This window comes from Macrosteles quadrilineatus, unplaced genomic scaffold (assembly GCF_028750875.1).
Source record: "Macrosteles quadrilineatus isolate MER2022 unplaced genomic scaffold, UCM_ALF_1.0 Scaffold_7__1_contigs__length_78375512, whole genome shotgun sequence".
Classification (NCBI taxonomy): domain Eukaryota; kingdom Metazoa; phylum Arthropoda; class Insecta; order Hemiptera; family Cicadellidae; genus Macrosteles; species Macrosteles quadrilineatus.
In genome coordinates this window covers 66,632,796-66,650,863 of record NW_026542600.1, presented here as the reverse complement: position 1 = coordinate 66,650,863, position 18,068 = coordinate 66,632,796, and the positions used below count along the sequence as shown (strand labels likewise).

Below are 18,068 nucleotides of genomic sequence, written 5' to 3'. Positions count from 1 at the left end.
TAAAACAAATTAAAATTTGTTTCTCAAACCCTTTACCAACAAGAAGTTAATAGCATTTGCTAATAGTTTGTTTGTAAACGTGGCTTTTGGTGGTCATTTATCAAAGGAGACGAGTCTGCAGATTTGAGCTACAGGCTCTTTGTGCATATCCACTTTGTCACAATTTAAAGTGGTTTCCAAAAACAAATTTCCCGTTGCGAAGAGACCACAGACAGTAGAGGGTTTGTAGTCCTTTGAAGTCTCAACAAGCCGGCTGCTACCTAAGCTCTTAACCAAATTATGTCACTAAGCTGTCGTCTGGATTTATTTTTATATATTTGGTTTGGATTTGTTACATTAATTTAAGTGATATGGTACAGTTTTTATAACTTTCTCTCCCTTTATATAGTATATCGATAAAGTATGTGTCAGACTGCTGATACTGTTTATTTTTCATTTCACGTCAGGGGTTCAGTATCTGCTAACGGTTATTTTTATCAAAATACATGAGAATGTCCACATTTCCATGGTTGTCATGACAAAACCCGTACAAACTTTCAGAAACCACCCAATCACACAATTAGCTGAGCTACGTAAACGTTCAGAGTTGAATCCCTCCCGATTCAAAATTAAATTACTTGCTTTTACATGACTAAATACTCGTTTCTTGATATTAACACGGGACTTGCATCGTACTCGTGGCTTGCAAGATTGGCGCTGGGAAAAGTCATACAGTTATAAATTTGAACCAATTGAAACTCTCTACTCGTATGTTACTATCTACCTACAATATAATACACTATCTACCTACAATATAATACACACATAGCCCCGATTCCCGACTAAGAATTTTTACGCAAGCAAACGTGTTAACTTTCTTTTTAAATTATATGTACAAATTATACCTAGTTAGTATGTGTCAATCCTTATTTATCCTTCAATTTATTTTTTACCTAAATAAAAGTATCATTTGATTATACTAATCCATACCCAACTTTACAGCCAATTCATTATAATTGATTATTTATTTAAACTGGCCAATTTTACAATAAGTGTGACCATTGACAATATACTTAGAAGTATTTTTATATTTACTTAATGCATAACTTCTTACTCAGCAATATTATAATCCTACATGCTGTACATATTATTCACTTACGCCATACTGTTGATTTTATTAATTCTATAATTCCAGGTATTCCGAATTCTTCAATTCAATGTACTGTATATTGAAATCAATGTCAGAATTCAGTTTTCAGCACAGATTGCCAATTAATTTATCTATGTTATTATATATTGGTATTTCTCTTGTTCAGATTTACAATATGAATGACAACTTTAGGAACAGCAAGGTGGAGATTCATTCAGACATATACAGTAAGTATCCAAGTAAAGCTAAAAAGATCAATTAAAAATAAACCCTCTCCACTCAAACAAAATTAACTTATAAACAAATTATATACAGTGTGTAAATTAAGTATGGAAACAAATCTGTATTTTTAAAACCGAAATAGATAGAAATATTCTATTTGTGGCAATAATAGTTAACAAAGATTCCGCAATTTTTCACATGAAAAATATTTTTTTACCCCCCTAACAGGGTAGGTGGTAGGGGGTGACTTATTTTTTTCAAATAGCAACCCCTATTGAGTGACCCCTCATTTTGAAGAGTTTGTCAAAAGAAACACAACGACGCAAATCCGAGGTGAATATCTCACTCCTAGCCCAAATGGCGGATATTCCAAAATTTGATTTATTGTACGTGAAAAGCACCAATTTCACAAATAATGGAAAGAAATCTGTATTTTTAAAACCGAAATAGATAGAAATATTCTGTTTGTGGAATTGATTGTTGACATAGGTTCCGCAATTTTTTTAATCAACAATATTTTTTCAACCCCTTTAACAGGGTAGGGGGTGGGAGTGACTTATTTTTTTCAACAACAACCCCTATTGAGTGACCCCTCATTTTGAAGGGTTTGTTAAAAGAAAAAGAATGACGCAAACCCGAGGTAGATATTTCACCCCTAGCCTAAATGGTGGGTAATGAAAAATTTAATTTTTGTAAAAAAAAACCCATTTTGGAATATCCGCCATTTGGGCTAGGAGTGAGATATTCACCTCGGATTTGCGTCATTGTGTTTCTTTTGACAAACTCTTCAAAATGAGGGGTCACTCAATAGGGGTTGCTATTTGAAAAAAATAAGTCACCCCCTACCACCTACCCTGTTAGGGGGGTAAAAAAATATTTTTCATGTGAAAAATTGCGGAATCTTTGTCAACTATTATTGCCACAAATAGAATATTTCTATCTATTTCGGTTTTAAAAATACAGATTTGTTTCCATACTTAATTTACACACTGTATAATAGTTGAGAATATTACGTGCGTACATGTGCAAATGGGCGGAATTTCTGTAGCCGCATATCTACACGGGCTTAATGTGACAAGTTCATCGATCTTGCTTGTCATGAACTTACTTTATAACAGCAAATTTCGAACTTGTGTTTACAGTATATTAGCTTTATATCTTGTAAAAATACAGGGTGTCCCGTAAGTCTACCTCCGAGAAATGGTCTTAAGAACCAAAATAAAGAGAAAATAATGGTGGAAATTTTCCCCAATGTGCTTTGTTAGCCTGATATCCACCATTTAGTTTTTTTACATACGAATTTTCATCTTTGAATTTTCCCAATTTGCCTTTATGAAACTTTGTATGTATTTTAAGATGAAGAGACCTTTCGTTCGGAAAACAATATCTCGGTTCAATTCAAAATTTCTAAATGGTGGCCATATTAGTTTTTAAAACTTAAATTAAATAAAATAAAAAAAATTATAAAATTGCTTATTTTATGAAAAATGTTAAGATCATGTTTATTTACTCTTTAAAATTAACTATTGAATTTCAACAAGTGCTAAGTTAAAAAAGGTAGAATAATACATTACTGATAATATCACGATTTATTAGATGTTAAATTAGGTAAAAGGTAAAGGAGGTAAAAATGTTACACCCCAAACAAAAATTTTCAACCTTCGAATCTTCCTACTATTCGGGTGTTAAGTTGTATAAAAACCTGCCTGATTCGTTTAAATCTGCAGCCTCTCTCAAATCATTTGAGAATCAGTTATTCAAGCCTCTATGCAAACAAATGCTCTTATGAGGTAAATGATGTTTTTTGCTTACTCTTCTACAGCATTATTAATATTTTAGTTTTTGTTATGATTATTGCGTTGGCACTGTTCATGTATATTGTGTACAGAACGAATAAAGGACAATTTTTTTCCATTTTATTTAAGGCTAGCCAGAGTGCGGCTTATTTTGCCTTAACATATAGGTCTCTTCTATCTCAAAATCAACGTTCTAAAAGATTGGTTGGAAAATTGTTAAGATATGTAAAAAGTTATGTAAAAGATATGTAAAAGAAGGTATGTAAAAAGATGCAGAAATTTGTTTGACAAAGCGTTTTTGGGGAATGTTTAATCCTTTATTTTGACTAACATATATTGTCAATATATGACATAGCATGTAATAACTTAATTTGAGAAGTCCCTAAATTTTTTATTTGTTTGATATAAAACACTTTATTTGTATTGGAGAGTTTCAATTTCTTTATAGAGTCTGGCAAGTTGTTGCCACCTACGTGAAATCACATGTTTTGTTCAAGTTTTATTAAGAAATAACATAACTTTAGCTTGACATTATTTAAGATTCATTACTACGCTAGTAAACAAATTCCCTTCATGGAATATTTTTATTGGATCCTGTATTTTCTTATTTTAATATTTTACGATATTTTAATACATTTTAATTATACGAGTGGACAGTAATTGTATTATTTCATTTTTCAATAGATAATTTATCCTATGTATACTTTTTAACTGTTGCAACAGGCATTTATAAAAATAGTAAAGCGTACTTTTATATTTAAAAATATTAATGATCTCTTTAAATAATTGTGCTGCTGGAATATTAGTTTTGTTTAAAACGAAATAAATATTAATAGCTTAGAAATCGCTGTTGTTGTTAACGTAAAAATTATGTTTTTAAGTACTCAGTATTTAGGTATTTTTAAGAAGTTATACTGATAGTTAAAATAATTTTTTTTAGTCAAAAGGAACTAAACAAACTGAAGAAACTGAAAAACGAAAGAACATTGGATGCTTCCTGAAAGAAGAATAGAGAAGTAAGGGATTGTGAATAAGAAAAAGTATGTGACAGCTTTCTGATATTGTTTGTTTCTTAAAGTGCTAGATGGGAATGATATTAAGTTTGTTTCACTACGTCAGAGGACGCCTGTCTTTTCAATAATGTCGGGAGGATATCATAAAACATGAGAAGTTGAAGTATTCTCGCTTTTTCTATTCTTTGCAAGTCACTCAAAGGATTTTGATAATTTTTCACACTGTAAATCAGCAGGTTCAATACACAGATACGAAATCAAGATATATCAATAGATATATATTGATAGAAATATATCAATAGATCAATGCGTGTTAAACACAGTTCTATTTTATCTCCTTTTAATCACTCAAAATTATTTTTAATGAGTAGTATTGCTGCTACAGAGAAGGTAATATGGTGTGTTTTTAATTAAATGTTGATGATAGCTAGTATGAAATGAACAAATTTGCCAAATTAAGTTAAACTTTTTTCCAAAAACAAGTAATTAACAACGAATTATTTCTTCTCTATAAGAATAGCATAATAATTTAATTCTGTTCAGAGCTCTACAAAATGGTTTTAAACAAATTTCAAAATGTTATGTTTTTGGGTAGAATATGAAAAAAAAACCCCATATATTCTCCATAAAACCCACACAAACAACCGTTTCCATTGTCCGACTAAAGAGAATCATTTTTGCTCTAGTTATCACGCTAACGAATATATGTATTCTTATATACAAGGTGTCCCACGAAGAGGTTTAAACGTTTAATTATATATTGATTGTCCATTTATAGACCGAACATTTTGAAACCTAACGCAATTTATAAAGTAGGGTTTTAAATTATTCTGGGAACATTTCAGTTGTCCAACCCATTTAAAAAAAAATGGTTGCATATTAAAAATGATACTTTAAAAGCATTTAAAATGATGTTTTTGGTTTTGTAAAAGCTTTGTATTAGCCTATTCTCGGGAAATAAGGCTTTTTCATCAGAGAACTAGGGCATAGCCTAATGAAAAACCTAAAAGTAGAGTCCAACATTATTCAAACTGTGATCCATCACCAGTTAATAAACAATAATAAATTAATTTAGTTAATTAATTTAATATAATTAATTCAATGTACTTGAATACGCAGAACATATATTAGAAAACAATCATAATTATGGAAAATTAGAAGAATGTGTCGAAATGCTAAATTATGAGAATAAGGGTGAAAAATCGATATAAAACGGCCGTTAGTGTTATGTGTTTTTAATGTTTAAACAATTTTGACGAATCTGGAAGATGAATTAATAAGTATCCATGGACCTTAAGATAGGGCTTTAAAGCCCTGAAATGCGCATCGTCCTTTAGTGACTGGATTCAGAACTGTTTGACTGTATAAGGTACGTAACCTAGATCATACTTTGAATAACAGTTCAGGAGGCAAAATAATGAATAAATTAAAATGTTTAGTCCATAAATGGTTAAGAAATATAAAATTAAACATTTAAACCTCTTCGTGGGACACCCTGTATATATACATACATGGGTGAATTTGAACGAATGGTGTTTTTAGCTACTGGGAACCTCAAAACTGAAAAGTAAATTGGTCCCGGGTCCAGGTCTTACCATGAGACCTACGGCATTAGCTTATTACCTAACTTATATGGTGAATTCACTAATAGTAAAATAATTACTATTAAAAATATTAAATTATTATTATGAATTCTAACGTAGTTAATTGCTTTAAACCACTAAACCCACATAATGACAAATGTAACTAGTCTTGACAAAGTTTACGATTATGTTTACAAAAGTAAAGATTGAACACAATTCTTACTGAAATGAAGGCATTAATACTTATTTTGTATATTTTCTGTCCTTAATATGTACATTTACAAAGATGGAATTCAATCGCAATATGTCAATTTTGGTTATATGAATTGAAACATGCTTAACTGTTTCAAAACCAGAACAATCACATAACAACGGCTATACAATTCTCAACGAATATTAAAATTAGTTTTGCACTCGTGAAGATCAAATTTAAAGAAATCAGAATCGGTGTTATGTGTATATCATGCGTTTTTGTCGCCATTCTATCGACACCGTAGGCCTATAGTATTGGCAGTACGGATTGAAATGCAGACTATGCATATCTCGTAAACAGGGCACGTGCCATCTTTATCTGCCTTTGCATATTCCATGGTGTCGTAGTAACCTATTTACGCAGCAAGATACTATCGGCACATGCCCAGCAAGGAAATGGCTGTTCGTACACCCCTTGGTGAACTGCAAACTTCTGTTAAGACATAAAATAAGGAGTTCCAGTAGTTATGTTATTTAGTTTTAGGTTGTTTTATAGTTACTTACTTAAAAGCTGAGAAGTAATACTGTATGACATACATGTTTTAAGGTTAAACTCTAAAGCCCATATTTATTTAAGTACTTTACCTTTACAGACACTTTTTATATCACATAAAATATCGATCTAGAGCAATATTGGTTCGTCGGAAATTATACTGTTTCATATACGTATAAAAATAACAAAAAAGGCTTTTCTGCAAAGCAAAATATTTTTATTAAGTCTGGTGCTCATTCTATTTATGTTTCACTCTTCCAAGCGTGCTATCAAGTTATCATTGACTTAAAACATTAAAACTTATGCAGATATAATAATTCATTCGTACACATTCATACCGTTCTTAATTATTAGCATAATCATAATCTATGCTAGTTTTAACATGATTTTCTTTTACCCTACGCTATAAGCAAGCCACTTATAACAAAGTAAAACTGTCTACACCAACATAGAATATGACTTTAGGCTTACGTCAGGCTCCGTCAGTAGTCCAAAATTTCGTCTAACTTCAAATAATGTTGTTCAATGCTGACATGTTTCTTTGCAATTCAACATCGTCGGAGCTTTACGTTAAAAACATCAAAATAATTTAAACATACAGTACAACACGTGGCACGGAACACGGGCCATTTAAACACGAAATAACTTGATAGCGCTATCAGTCCAGGGGCTAACAGAATGAATACTGTACAGTACTATGAACATAGAATATGGTTAATGAACCATGATTACGTTCTTATTATTCGTGTTAAAATAAAACAGATGACGGAATTAGCGTTAATCACCAAAGTTGTAGTTACTATTTAAAATTTATTATTTGATTTTGTGGTATAAGGTATGTGGTCTAACTAGTTCTTTATTGTATATAAATTTGATGTTTTGGTGTTTTAGCGAATTCCCCCTATAGGAATAAGCTATTACCGTAAGTTTCATGGTAAGACTTGGACCCGAAACCGATTTACTTTTTCGCTTTGATGTCCCCATTGACCAAAATATCATCCGTTTAAATTCTAATACAGGCTATGTATCGATAACTTAAGAAAAAATCGCCCGAATTTAATAAAATTTAGTACAAAAGTGCAAACCTTCGTGTGACCAATTCTATGTATTATTATGTACCTATTCGAACGAGTTTGCGAACAAATATGGTTGGGCCATGGAAAGGGGGATTTATGTGGTAAAGATTGTGTTTTCTCATTTGTTTACACTCAAAGGATAGAATTTTACAATTCCTATAAAAACAAATGATTTAGTATATTTAAGTGTTTATGTTGAGTTATTGATTACGGAGAAAATTAAAAAAATGTAAATTTAAAATTCACACGTTATTCTTACGGAGAATAAGTAAACTGTTGTGGTATATATGGATATATGTTGATCAGTTGGCATGTTTTTTTTTTTCATTTCATACCAATCTATTAAAATTTTATTGAAACAAACTTTATGACCCTCCCTGTAGCAGCAAACCTAAGTACTCATTAAACCTAATGTTATTTAAATTGGGGATGGATCTGACATGTTTAAGGAAATAATTAGGTGAATAATCAGGAAAATGGAAATTCACTTGTCTGCATGTTTGCTGCGGTGGGGTTGTTTTATTTTAAGTTAACTTAGTTAAAATGTAATTGGTTTTCCTGAGCGAGTTTCGGAAACAGAACAGACCGTGAAAAATTGTTGACATAATCGAGTTATAATGAATAAGATCTCTGTTCACAGCTAAACAGATTTGTTCGGAATTCGATTTCAGTGTTTAACCAGTAAGCCTGGCCTCACTTCGCTGTGGAATAATCTTATTCAATGGATTATATTTAGAAATGTTTCAGTACACATTGAATTACCAAATAAATTTATTGGTTATTGAAATTCATGCTACATTTTATGGCTTTTTAAATACTTTTGACATAAAGAATAGTTGAAAACCATTAGCTGTAACATGGGGCACCCATATGCAAAAACTCACCAAATCAATATTTATATTGTATAAACAAATTCAAAATTATACTTAAGTCACATAAAATTTTTAAACTGTGGGTTTTAGTAAGTTTTTCAAGATTAGTTTGATAGTTTTATTAGCTTGTCTAAGATTTAGAGCCTTTAGAAGCATACAGAATTGAGTGTAAATCAAAGCCTAGTCATGGTGTAGAATAGAAACGGTGCTATCTACTATTTTTCTTATGGACATCTTAAAAACGAGATGGCCATGGGAAATATTTTTTGGGTTGATATTTTTTTCTTTCGTAATGTAAATTTTATTCGCAAAAGTCAATAAGGAAAAAATCCAAGAACGTAAATTATTATACAATTAATGACTCATTGACATTTGACCTATATTTTTCAAATGTGGTGTACAGGGTGAACTACATAACTGTGCCATTATTATATAAAACATTAAATGGATGATTGTTAATGGTGATTGCAAATAATTATGTCACTAGCTGTAAAAAATAATTTTTACATGGAAACTACCTAGACATTAAATGAGGGTTTATAAACCTATGTTAAAAAGTACGGTTCAAGATCAGAGACTTTATTATACATGTTATATTTCTGAACAGCCATCCATGTTTTATATAAACTTACACTTGCTAAAAAGTAAAATTCAAAAAGAGAAATAAGAGGATGGGTCCCGAGCGGTTATACTCTGTACCGCTTCAAGCAATACTTCAAAGACACAGAGAATCATGATTCAGAATTGGCTTAATCTCATCACATTCCTACACCTGCCGACAACCGCAAAACGATCGTGGTTATACGGAACTGAATCTCAGGACGCCATAGAATGAGTCGTGTGCTATTTGTAACTTAAAGGCAGCAAATGTTCAATACCTATACTACATTAAAATTATTTGCAAATAAAACTATTTAAAGTGTCCACATGTGTTTTGTTAACCGACATTGTTTTACTATGTGGTTGCTTTTCTTATGCGGATCAAATAAAATACACCCTCTAGCATAATCGATACATCTTATCTGTAATTACTTTCAAGGCTGGAAACAGTTACTTTTAAACAAAATTTTGTTCCCAACTCCTTCACATCAAGCAATACTAAATGCTATCTGGCAAAATAAATTGAAACCAAAAATTATAAAGGCTTAAAAACTGTCAAAACTATCAATATAAACTTAAATTTCCAAATTTTGTTCTTACACATACAACGTTTCAAATCGGTCAACCAGTTTACAAGCTAAATACCGTTTTCACGTTGGTTTAATTAATTACAGTTGCCTCTGGGACCCCTCGTTGAATCCGGGTTCTGCCAATAACTGCGCGGATTTTAAGTTTTTAATTTTCTGTGTTCATATTGCACACTGAAAACATTTAAAAATTTTGTACTCACGAGGTTGTAAAGATCAATCAAAAGTGTTTCTGGTGATATTGGAAGGTTCCAGTCATAAGCGGTTTTTGTTTATATTTCCTCTCACATCGTAAAGAATTTATTATTGGTTTTCATTAATATTTGACTTGGTATTTGTTTATTGACAATAATCTTTTGAAATACAGTAACTATTTAATACGTGTATATTAAATATGTCTTCCTAATCAAAAAAATTGAAAAGTTTGGTGAGAAAATGTGAACTTACACATTCTAATCAAATCCGTTCGAATTCCAAACAGAACGATTGCACGAAATATGTTTATCAAAGCCATGTCTCCCCTCCCAGCCTAATAAGTTCCCAATTTTTTATTTGGTTTCAGCGAATTTATGTCCATGAACGCAATAACTTAAATAATTACTGTCCGACTGTGATGAAATTTGGCTTGAAGGTGTAGGGCGGGATAAACTTGAATTAGTTCACGAACCAGCTTGATCGGACAACGGGAACACGGCATTGGGGGTTTAATGGGGTAAAAATGGGGTTTCTCATTTTTGACCCTGAAAACATAACATTTCCCTATTTCTCTTTAAACTTTTTTAAGAGTTTAAAATCAAATTATTTAGTATATTTAAGTTTTTTTCGGTTATTGCTTACGGAAAAAATTTAATAAATTTAAAATTTAAAACTCCCATGTCATTCTTGTAGAGGATAAGTAAACTGTTGTAGTTTACTTGTTAATTGATAGTTTGATCAAACCTGGCAAATTTATTAATATAAATTACTATCATACTATATAATATACTAAGCTATTAATATTTAACTTAAACGCATTTTATTTCCTTCACTGTAGCGGCAAACTTAGGTACTCGTTCAACCTAGTGTTATTTAAATATATTTAATTGAAATTCAATCAGGTATATACAAACGTTCGCTTCGTCTGCAGATAGGAAACAATGTACAGACTGTGCTGTGTGTGGCGGGGGTATTTGATCTAAACATGCATTTTTTACTTTACATATATCCAGTATGACAATGTTTTGAACACGATACAATGCAAGTATAGGTTTGGTTAAATAAAGATAAGAATTGTGAACTTTCTTAAAAATAATTTAGCCATTTGACTGTTCCAAATAATTGCCATATTTTACACGTAATTTAGTTGACGCATTACAAGTTAAATTCCCAAGATTGTCATCCAAAGCCGCATTAGATACATCCCCCCCCACACGTCACCGTGGTTTGATAGACAGGTTTTGATTAATGCATGACAGTGTTCAATGACATTCGCAATTACCTATATCAATTTTGATTACACACTGCTACGCTGCATCAACCATTGGCTGACTTTGTAACTGTAATTAGACCAACCCAGCCTTCACTAAACGCACTATACAAGTCAGTTGTTATGGTTTATTTATCAGTCGAACATTTTATTCGGATATTGTTTTAACAAATTAAATTATTTTGATACAGGAAAGAAAAATCAAATATAAATATCCTTGAGGTATTCAGTAAGTCGTGAGTAGGTAGCACGAGGTAGCGAAGTCGTGGGATCACGTACCTGGCTCAACTCTAGTATTTATCGGTACAACACATGTATTGTATAGACACATTTCTTGACTTTACTTAATACGTTCCACGCACATGCTAAAGGACGTGGACGGACACATGCATGATGAGGCCAACCTCTTAAAAAAATTCTAATTGATTTTGCGCACATACCTTTCTTTGTGACGAACATGCAGGGATGGTCAAAGAGGAAGTTTCTGAAGGAGTTGCACTCCTGGTCTAGCTGGGGTTCGCGACAAAGGCAGGTCGGTTTGAAGAAGGGGAAGAGCTGCAAAGTTCTAAGGGCGGCTTGACACTTGGTCACTGTCACCGTGGAACATGATACTGCAAACAAAATCAATCGTTAGGTATATTCACACATATGTTTATTTGTTTTACCTACGACCGTTTTTAAAGTAGTAATTTTTGTGCAGTTCTTAGAATTGAAAAGTTTCACTTAACATTTGTTTACTTTCATAACAGCATAGTTTTTCTCATAACAACACGGGTGACAGACCAATGAGGTTCAAGAATTGAGAGAAAAGAAGTAAAATTGTTATGCTTCGAACTTCAACTAATCAGCTAATCAGCTGATCAGTTGACAATTATTATTGTTCATCCGACTTGTTCCCGTTGATACTCGCGTATTCTTAACCTAAGTTGGTGGAAGTTAAAGGAAGGTAGAGGTAGGTTAAACTGATTATAAAATGTCAGTTAGTGAAAGCGAAGTTGACGAGATAGAAATGAGAGCACAAACTGTTTGTGCTAATCTTTTGACACCATAATCGAAATCTAAGGTATGAAATTATACATACCAGCAGTTCATTAAATGGACGAAACAAAATAAGGTTAAATTTATAAATGAAAATGTGCTTCTGGTTTATTTTAAAAACCTCTTAACCACATTTTCACCCAACTCGTTGTGGTACCACAATTTTAGTTTTGTTTATAATTGTTAATTTTTACTTTTTATTTTGTTTTATTTTTGTGGATAATTTTTCCTATAGTTAATTTTAGCTTTTTGTGACAGATGTCTAACAGAAAATCCATTATATAATTTTGTTAGTGAATAATGGAAACTATATTTGATTGATCATTGAATATAAAATACTATACTGTATAAACTGAAGTCTATGTAATTGATTCCTCTAATAAGGCCTAAAATAGCCACGGCTGCATAATCTATTCAAAACTGCCGAAATAAATCAAACAATGTTGGTTTCGGTGTGGCAATTAACTGCTTTGATTAATTGGGCTTATCTGATTGCCAAACGAACTTGCTCCAGCCAGCCTTAAAAGAGCAAGTTTTACTTGTAACGAATTAGGTTAGAACAGAAAATCGAGTAATAGTTGTTCACAGAAAACATGTCTAACGATAATAATTAAAGTTTAACACATTAAACTTTTTTATTGATATATGTTTGAACATTAAAGTTTTGAGACAGGATGATTCAAAAGAATCGTTTTAAACAGTGTTATAAACTGAATTACTATTATTTATTAAGATTTTGATCAAGTCTTCGTAAAGAAACAGTGTCGAGTACTTCAAAAGTTAGGAGATGAATCAATCCGAAATCATATGGAACAAAGGAAGGTAATTTGCAAAATATTATCAGTAGGGTAATTATAGGGATTGTATCGCATCAGCTGATCTGACCATATGGAAATAATTGCTTTAAAAAGGCGGAAATGACGTAGAGTTGGGTTTTATGCGGGTGTTTCCGGTGGTACGTCACTTGTGACGTATGTGGGTACTGTTCTAATTGTTTAACGATCAAAACACATTTTATACAATTAAATGATGGATTTAGTTAAATTCATAGTCAACAGTACTGTGTAGTATTCTAGTAAGGTCAGCGGGGCGCGGCGCGGCGCGGCATGGGTGACTCACTGGTCGCCGCGGAATTGGGTTAGTTGGACGGAGGAAAGTTTGGTCAGGGTCGCGGCCACGCCCGGCCTTGTTACTCAACCTTCGCGGAGCTGTACCCAGATTTGGATAGTATCCACACAGTTCGCGTTTGGACATAGCGGCGGAGTGTTGTACGGTCCTGGGTCTATCGTTTTGCAGTGATGCCATCGTAATACTACACCTCGATTGACTCAACAACACAAGGTATTGTAAAAACCAATTTTAATTTATATCTTATGTTAGATAGTCGCAGGTTAGCTGTTTGTGGTTAAAAAATGTTTATACAGAAATATGTTCCTAATAGTAGATATATTTTCCCCCTGTTAGAAAATATTTGTTGGTCTTAAAAAAACACATCAGTAGTGTTGTATTAGGGGTACTGGAGACCGTGACGTAAAAAATAAAGTAAAATTAAACATCGTTTATATTTTGTTAAATAGTTTGACAGATTAGACTTTGTGGTTCAAATATGTTTATATAATGGAGTCTTTAGAAAGACTGATTTTTTTAAGTGAATTATACCCAATTCCATGTGTCCTGACTTGTGTGAATCAAATAAATTAGTTTGCCATCTTCAACGTCAGGAGGCTTTGGCACATTTAATCGTGTCGGAAAGCAAACCTCTAAAAACTTGTTGTCATAAAAGAAAATAAATGTTTTACCATTTTCATTTTGTCTTTGTTCTACTAATTGATAATGTTTGTTTTGTAACAGATATTTAAATGTTACTTTTTCTGTTTCTATTGGACTTACTAGTTGAGGAAGCTTCATTTCTTGACATATGGCTTCAGGTGATAATTGATTAGAATAATTTGATCCTGATGCATTCCAATGTAGTGGTAATTTAATTTGCTTCTGAAACTTTAGACGTAGTGACATTGACTTGCGAAAATTGCTAGTTTTAGTAGTAGTAGATTTCTTTAAATCTTCTTTTATTCTCTTTAGTTTATCTTGTGTGATTGTACTTGGCTTATCCATAGTTAACATCAGAACAGAGCTAGCATATGTGAACAGTCTCCGTTGAAGGTTCAACACTGAATGATGTGATGTTGGAGACTTCCTTACTTAGTAGGTAGAATTACCCGACAGTAGGGAAATTTACCCGCGAAGCAGGGTAAACCTCCCAACCGACCCCCTCCCAACTGGCTCGCGGATAAAAGTAGCGGCAGCGAACGGACTGTAGTCAGTCTCACCCAACTGGCACAGCTGACTGGTTGAGTGTAGACTGACTGACTTTTGATTAAAACCTTTCGTTAGATTTGGCCAATCTAACTTAATGTTTTAGTCAATAGCATGTGCTGCATGTTGTTTTTTTAGCTTGTATCTTAGATGGTTTTACTTTATGGAGTGCATCGTGTCTTTAGTACTTGAATTGCGCAGAGTGTTGTATTTTTCTAATCATGTGATATTTCAGCTAACAAAGGATAAAGAAGTCCCCCATTAAAATGAACAATCTTTTGTGACTGTAAATATTCTATATTTAAAATTTAAGTTGACCATTTTGTAATTAGTTGAGAGGTCCAACGGCCTGCATACTATTCTGCATTTGGTTAAATTAAATTTTAAACTTTTGTTGTCATTGGTAGTTTACTTATGTCAGCTAACAATGAACACTTTCTTGTGACTGTAAATATTCTATATTTTAAAATTTAAGTTGACCATTTTGTAATTAGTTGAGAGGTCCAACGGCCTGCATACTATTCTGCATTTGGTTAAATTAAATTTTAAACTTTTCGTTGTCATTGGTAGTTTACTTATGTCAGCTAACAATGAACACTTTCTTGTGACTGTAAATATTCTATATTTTAAAATTTAAGTTGACCATTTTGTAATTAGTTGAGAGGTCCAACGGCCTGCATACTATTCTGCATTTGGTTAAATTAAATTTTAAACCTTTGTTGTCATTGGTAGTTTACTTATGTCAGCTAACAATGGACACTTTCTTGTGACTGTAAATATTCTATATTTTAAAATTTAAGTTGACCATTTTGTAATTAGTTGAGAGGTCCAACGGCCTGCATACTATTCTGCATTTGGTTAAATTAAATTTTAAACTTTTCGTTGTCATTGGTAGTTTACTTATGTCAGCTAACAATGAACACTTTCTTGTGACTGTAAATATTCTATATTTTAAAATTTATGTTGACCATTTTGTAATTAGTTGAGAGGTCCAACGGCCTGCATACTATTCTGCATTTGGTTAAATTAAATTTTAAACTTTTCGTTGTCATTGGTAGTTTACTTATGTCAGCTAACAATGAACACTTTCTTGTGACTGTAAATATTCTATATTTAAAATTTAAGTTGACCACTTTGTAATTAGTTGAGAGGTCCAACGGCCTGCATACTATTCTGCATTTGGTTAAATTAAATTTTAAACTTTTCGTTGTCATTGGTAGTTTACTTATGTCAGCTAACAATGAAAACTTTCTTGTGACAGTAAATATTCTATATTTAAAATTTAAGTTGACCACTTTGTAATTAGTTGAGAGGTCCAACGGCCTGTATACTATTCTGCATTTGGTTAAATTAAATTTTAAACTTTTCGTTGTCATTGGTAGTTAACTTATGTCAGCTAACAATGAACACTTTCTTGTGACTGTAAATATTCTATATTTTAAAATTTAAGTTGACCATTTTGTAATTAGTTGAGAGGTCCAATGGCCTGCATACTATTCTGCATTTGGTTAAATTAAATTTTAAGCTTTTGTTGTTATACCTAAACACAGACTCTTTCCTCACTACAACAGAAGGAGAGATAGAGCATGTTTGCTCTATCTCTTCTTTTGGTATTATTTTAAATGACCTTGACCTACTTACAGGACTTTGAAAATATCTTGGAAAAAATATAAAAACGGTAGTAATGGATCTTTGAATGAAGCCTTGTATATGTTTGAATCCGACCGGGCACATATTCTAGCTAGGGACCTACTATCGCTAGTTAATTTACATAAGCAGGTGCAGCGTTGTTCTACCCCCACCACTCAACCCGAGCGTATAAAAGGGCTGCGAGCAGACGGATGATTGTCAGTCTTGCACAACCGGTGAAGCTGACCGGATGGGCAAACTGGCTAAAGACGAGACCCTTAGTTTAGAGTTGGTACCACTCTAACCTAAGGTTCTTGTCACTTAGTAGTTATATTAGAAGCATGTTGATTGTAGTATTTGTTGGCTTGTAGTTAGAGGGTGTTTTGCGTATTTGTATCTTTGGTAAGGGTGTTGTATTTCTTAATTATGTGTTGTTCTATTTCAGGTATCAAAATAATAAAGTCCCTATTAGTAATTTTATTTTCAATTTGAGTTGATCATTGTATGTTACAAAGTTCTAAGTGACATTAGTAAGTTGAAAACGTTCACACAAAACAAAAACATGAAACCAATAGTAAATTCATGACATAGAGTTCTCTTTGACATACACACATTTTTATGGGGACAGTTCGTTGACTGCGCTGCTCCGGCTATTGCTAATGAGTCTTTGATCAATACCATGAGGACAGTCCTTTGGCTGCGCTGCCTCTGATCAAAAAGACTGATACATTGGTCTTTAGCCAATTCAGACTTACACACAAACATGAAAATAAAACAAACACTAAGTTCCCCCACTACAACAAAATGAGATAGATGACATTCACACATTTTTATGGGGACAGTTCGTTGACTGCGCTGCTCCGGCTATTGCTAATGAGTCTTTGATCAATACCATGAGGACAGTCCTTTGGCTGCGCTGCCTCTGATCAAAAAGACTGATACATTGGTCTTTAGCCAATTCAGACTTACACACAAACACGAAAATAAAACAAACACTAAGTTCCCCCACTACAACAAAAGGAGAGATGGAGCTTATTTTTGCTCCATCTCTCCTTTTGGCATTATTTTGAAATGACCTTGACCTACTTACAGGACTTAGAAAGCTTCCCTTAAAATACATAACAAACACTAAGTTCCCCTATTACAACAAAAGGAGAGATGGAGCCAATTTTTGCTCCATCTCTCCTTTTGGCAATATTTTTAAATGACCTTGACCTACTTACAGGACTTAGAAAGCTTCCTTATAGTACATTATTGGGAACCGAGAACAGTTCTTTTAAGTTAACACCAACGGACACAACATTTCCCCTCCAACCACAAGCTTCCCCCCTCCACCCACAAGCTTCCCCCCTCCACTTGAGTTTTGCTATAAAAGGAGGTTTGCTTCGCAGGCAATCATCATTCAATGGTCTGAAGTAGTCCTAGCTAGCTGAGTCAGCTCCAGTTACTATTCACTGTTTCATTTGCTATCATGGCTTACCTTAGAATTCCCACTAGACCCTCGAAAGTAGTTTCTTCATCTTCAAAGTCTCTTCCTCGATCTATTTTAATTTCATCACATGCGTCAGATCCAAAATCGGTTCTTCGAGAAATACTGCAGTCAGAAGGTGCAAGTCCTGGAGCAGAAGAACAATACACCTTCCGAGCCATTGGTGATCAATCTCCTCCACTGATTGAAATATTGTCTTCATCTTCATCTTCACAATCAAGTTCGTCTTGTTCATCTTCTTCGGAGTTAACCTCATCTGATTCATCTACAAGCTCTTCCTCGTCCTCTGACTGCACTGTTGCTGATATTCTATCAACACCTACTGCTACTAGAACTGCATCTCCACCTCCAACTTCTACACCATGTATTTCTCCCTCGACAACTCCACCTTTACAATTCACTATTCCACCACCCATCATATCTCCTCTAAAAGACTCCCTACCAGCCACTTCCAAATCCTTTGACCACCTTCACACTTCTCCTTCAGATAAGTGTAAACAATTAATTG

The 18,068-nt window shown here is 33.0% G+C and overlaps 1 protein-coding gene across 2 annotated transcripts in view; it reads right to left on the bottom strand.

The window, feature by feature from the left end:
• LOC128998774 (uncharacterized) overlaps positions 1 to 18,068 on the bottom strand; it is a 159,569-nt gene that overhangs the window by 105,917 nt on the left and 35,584 nt on the right. For both annotated transcript variants that reach the window (XM_054425121.1, XM_054425122.1), the window contains exon 3: positions 11,529 to 11,699. In XM_054425121.1, coding sequence (XP_054281096.1) covers positions 11,529 to 11,699 — 171 coding nt within the window. The remainder of the gene's footprint in view (positions 1 to 11,528; positions 11,700 to 18,068) is intronic.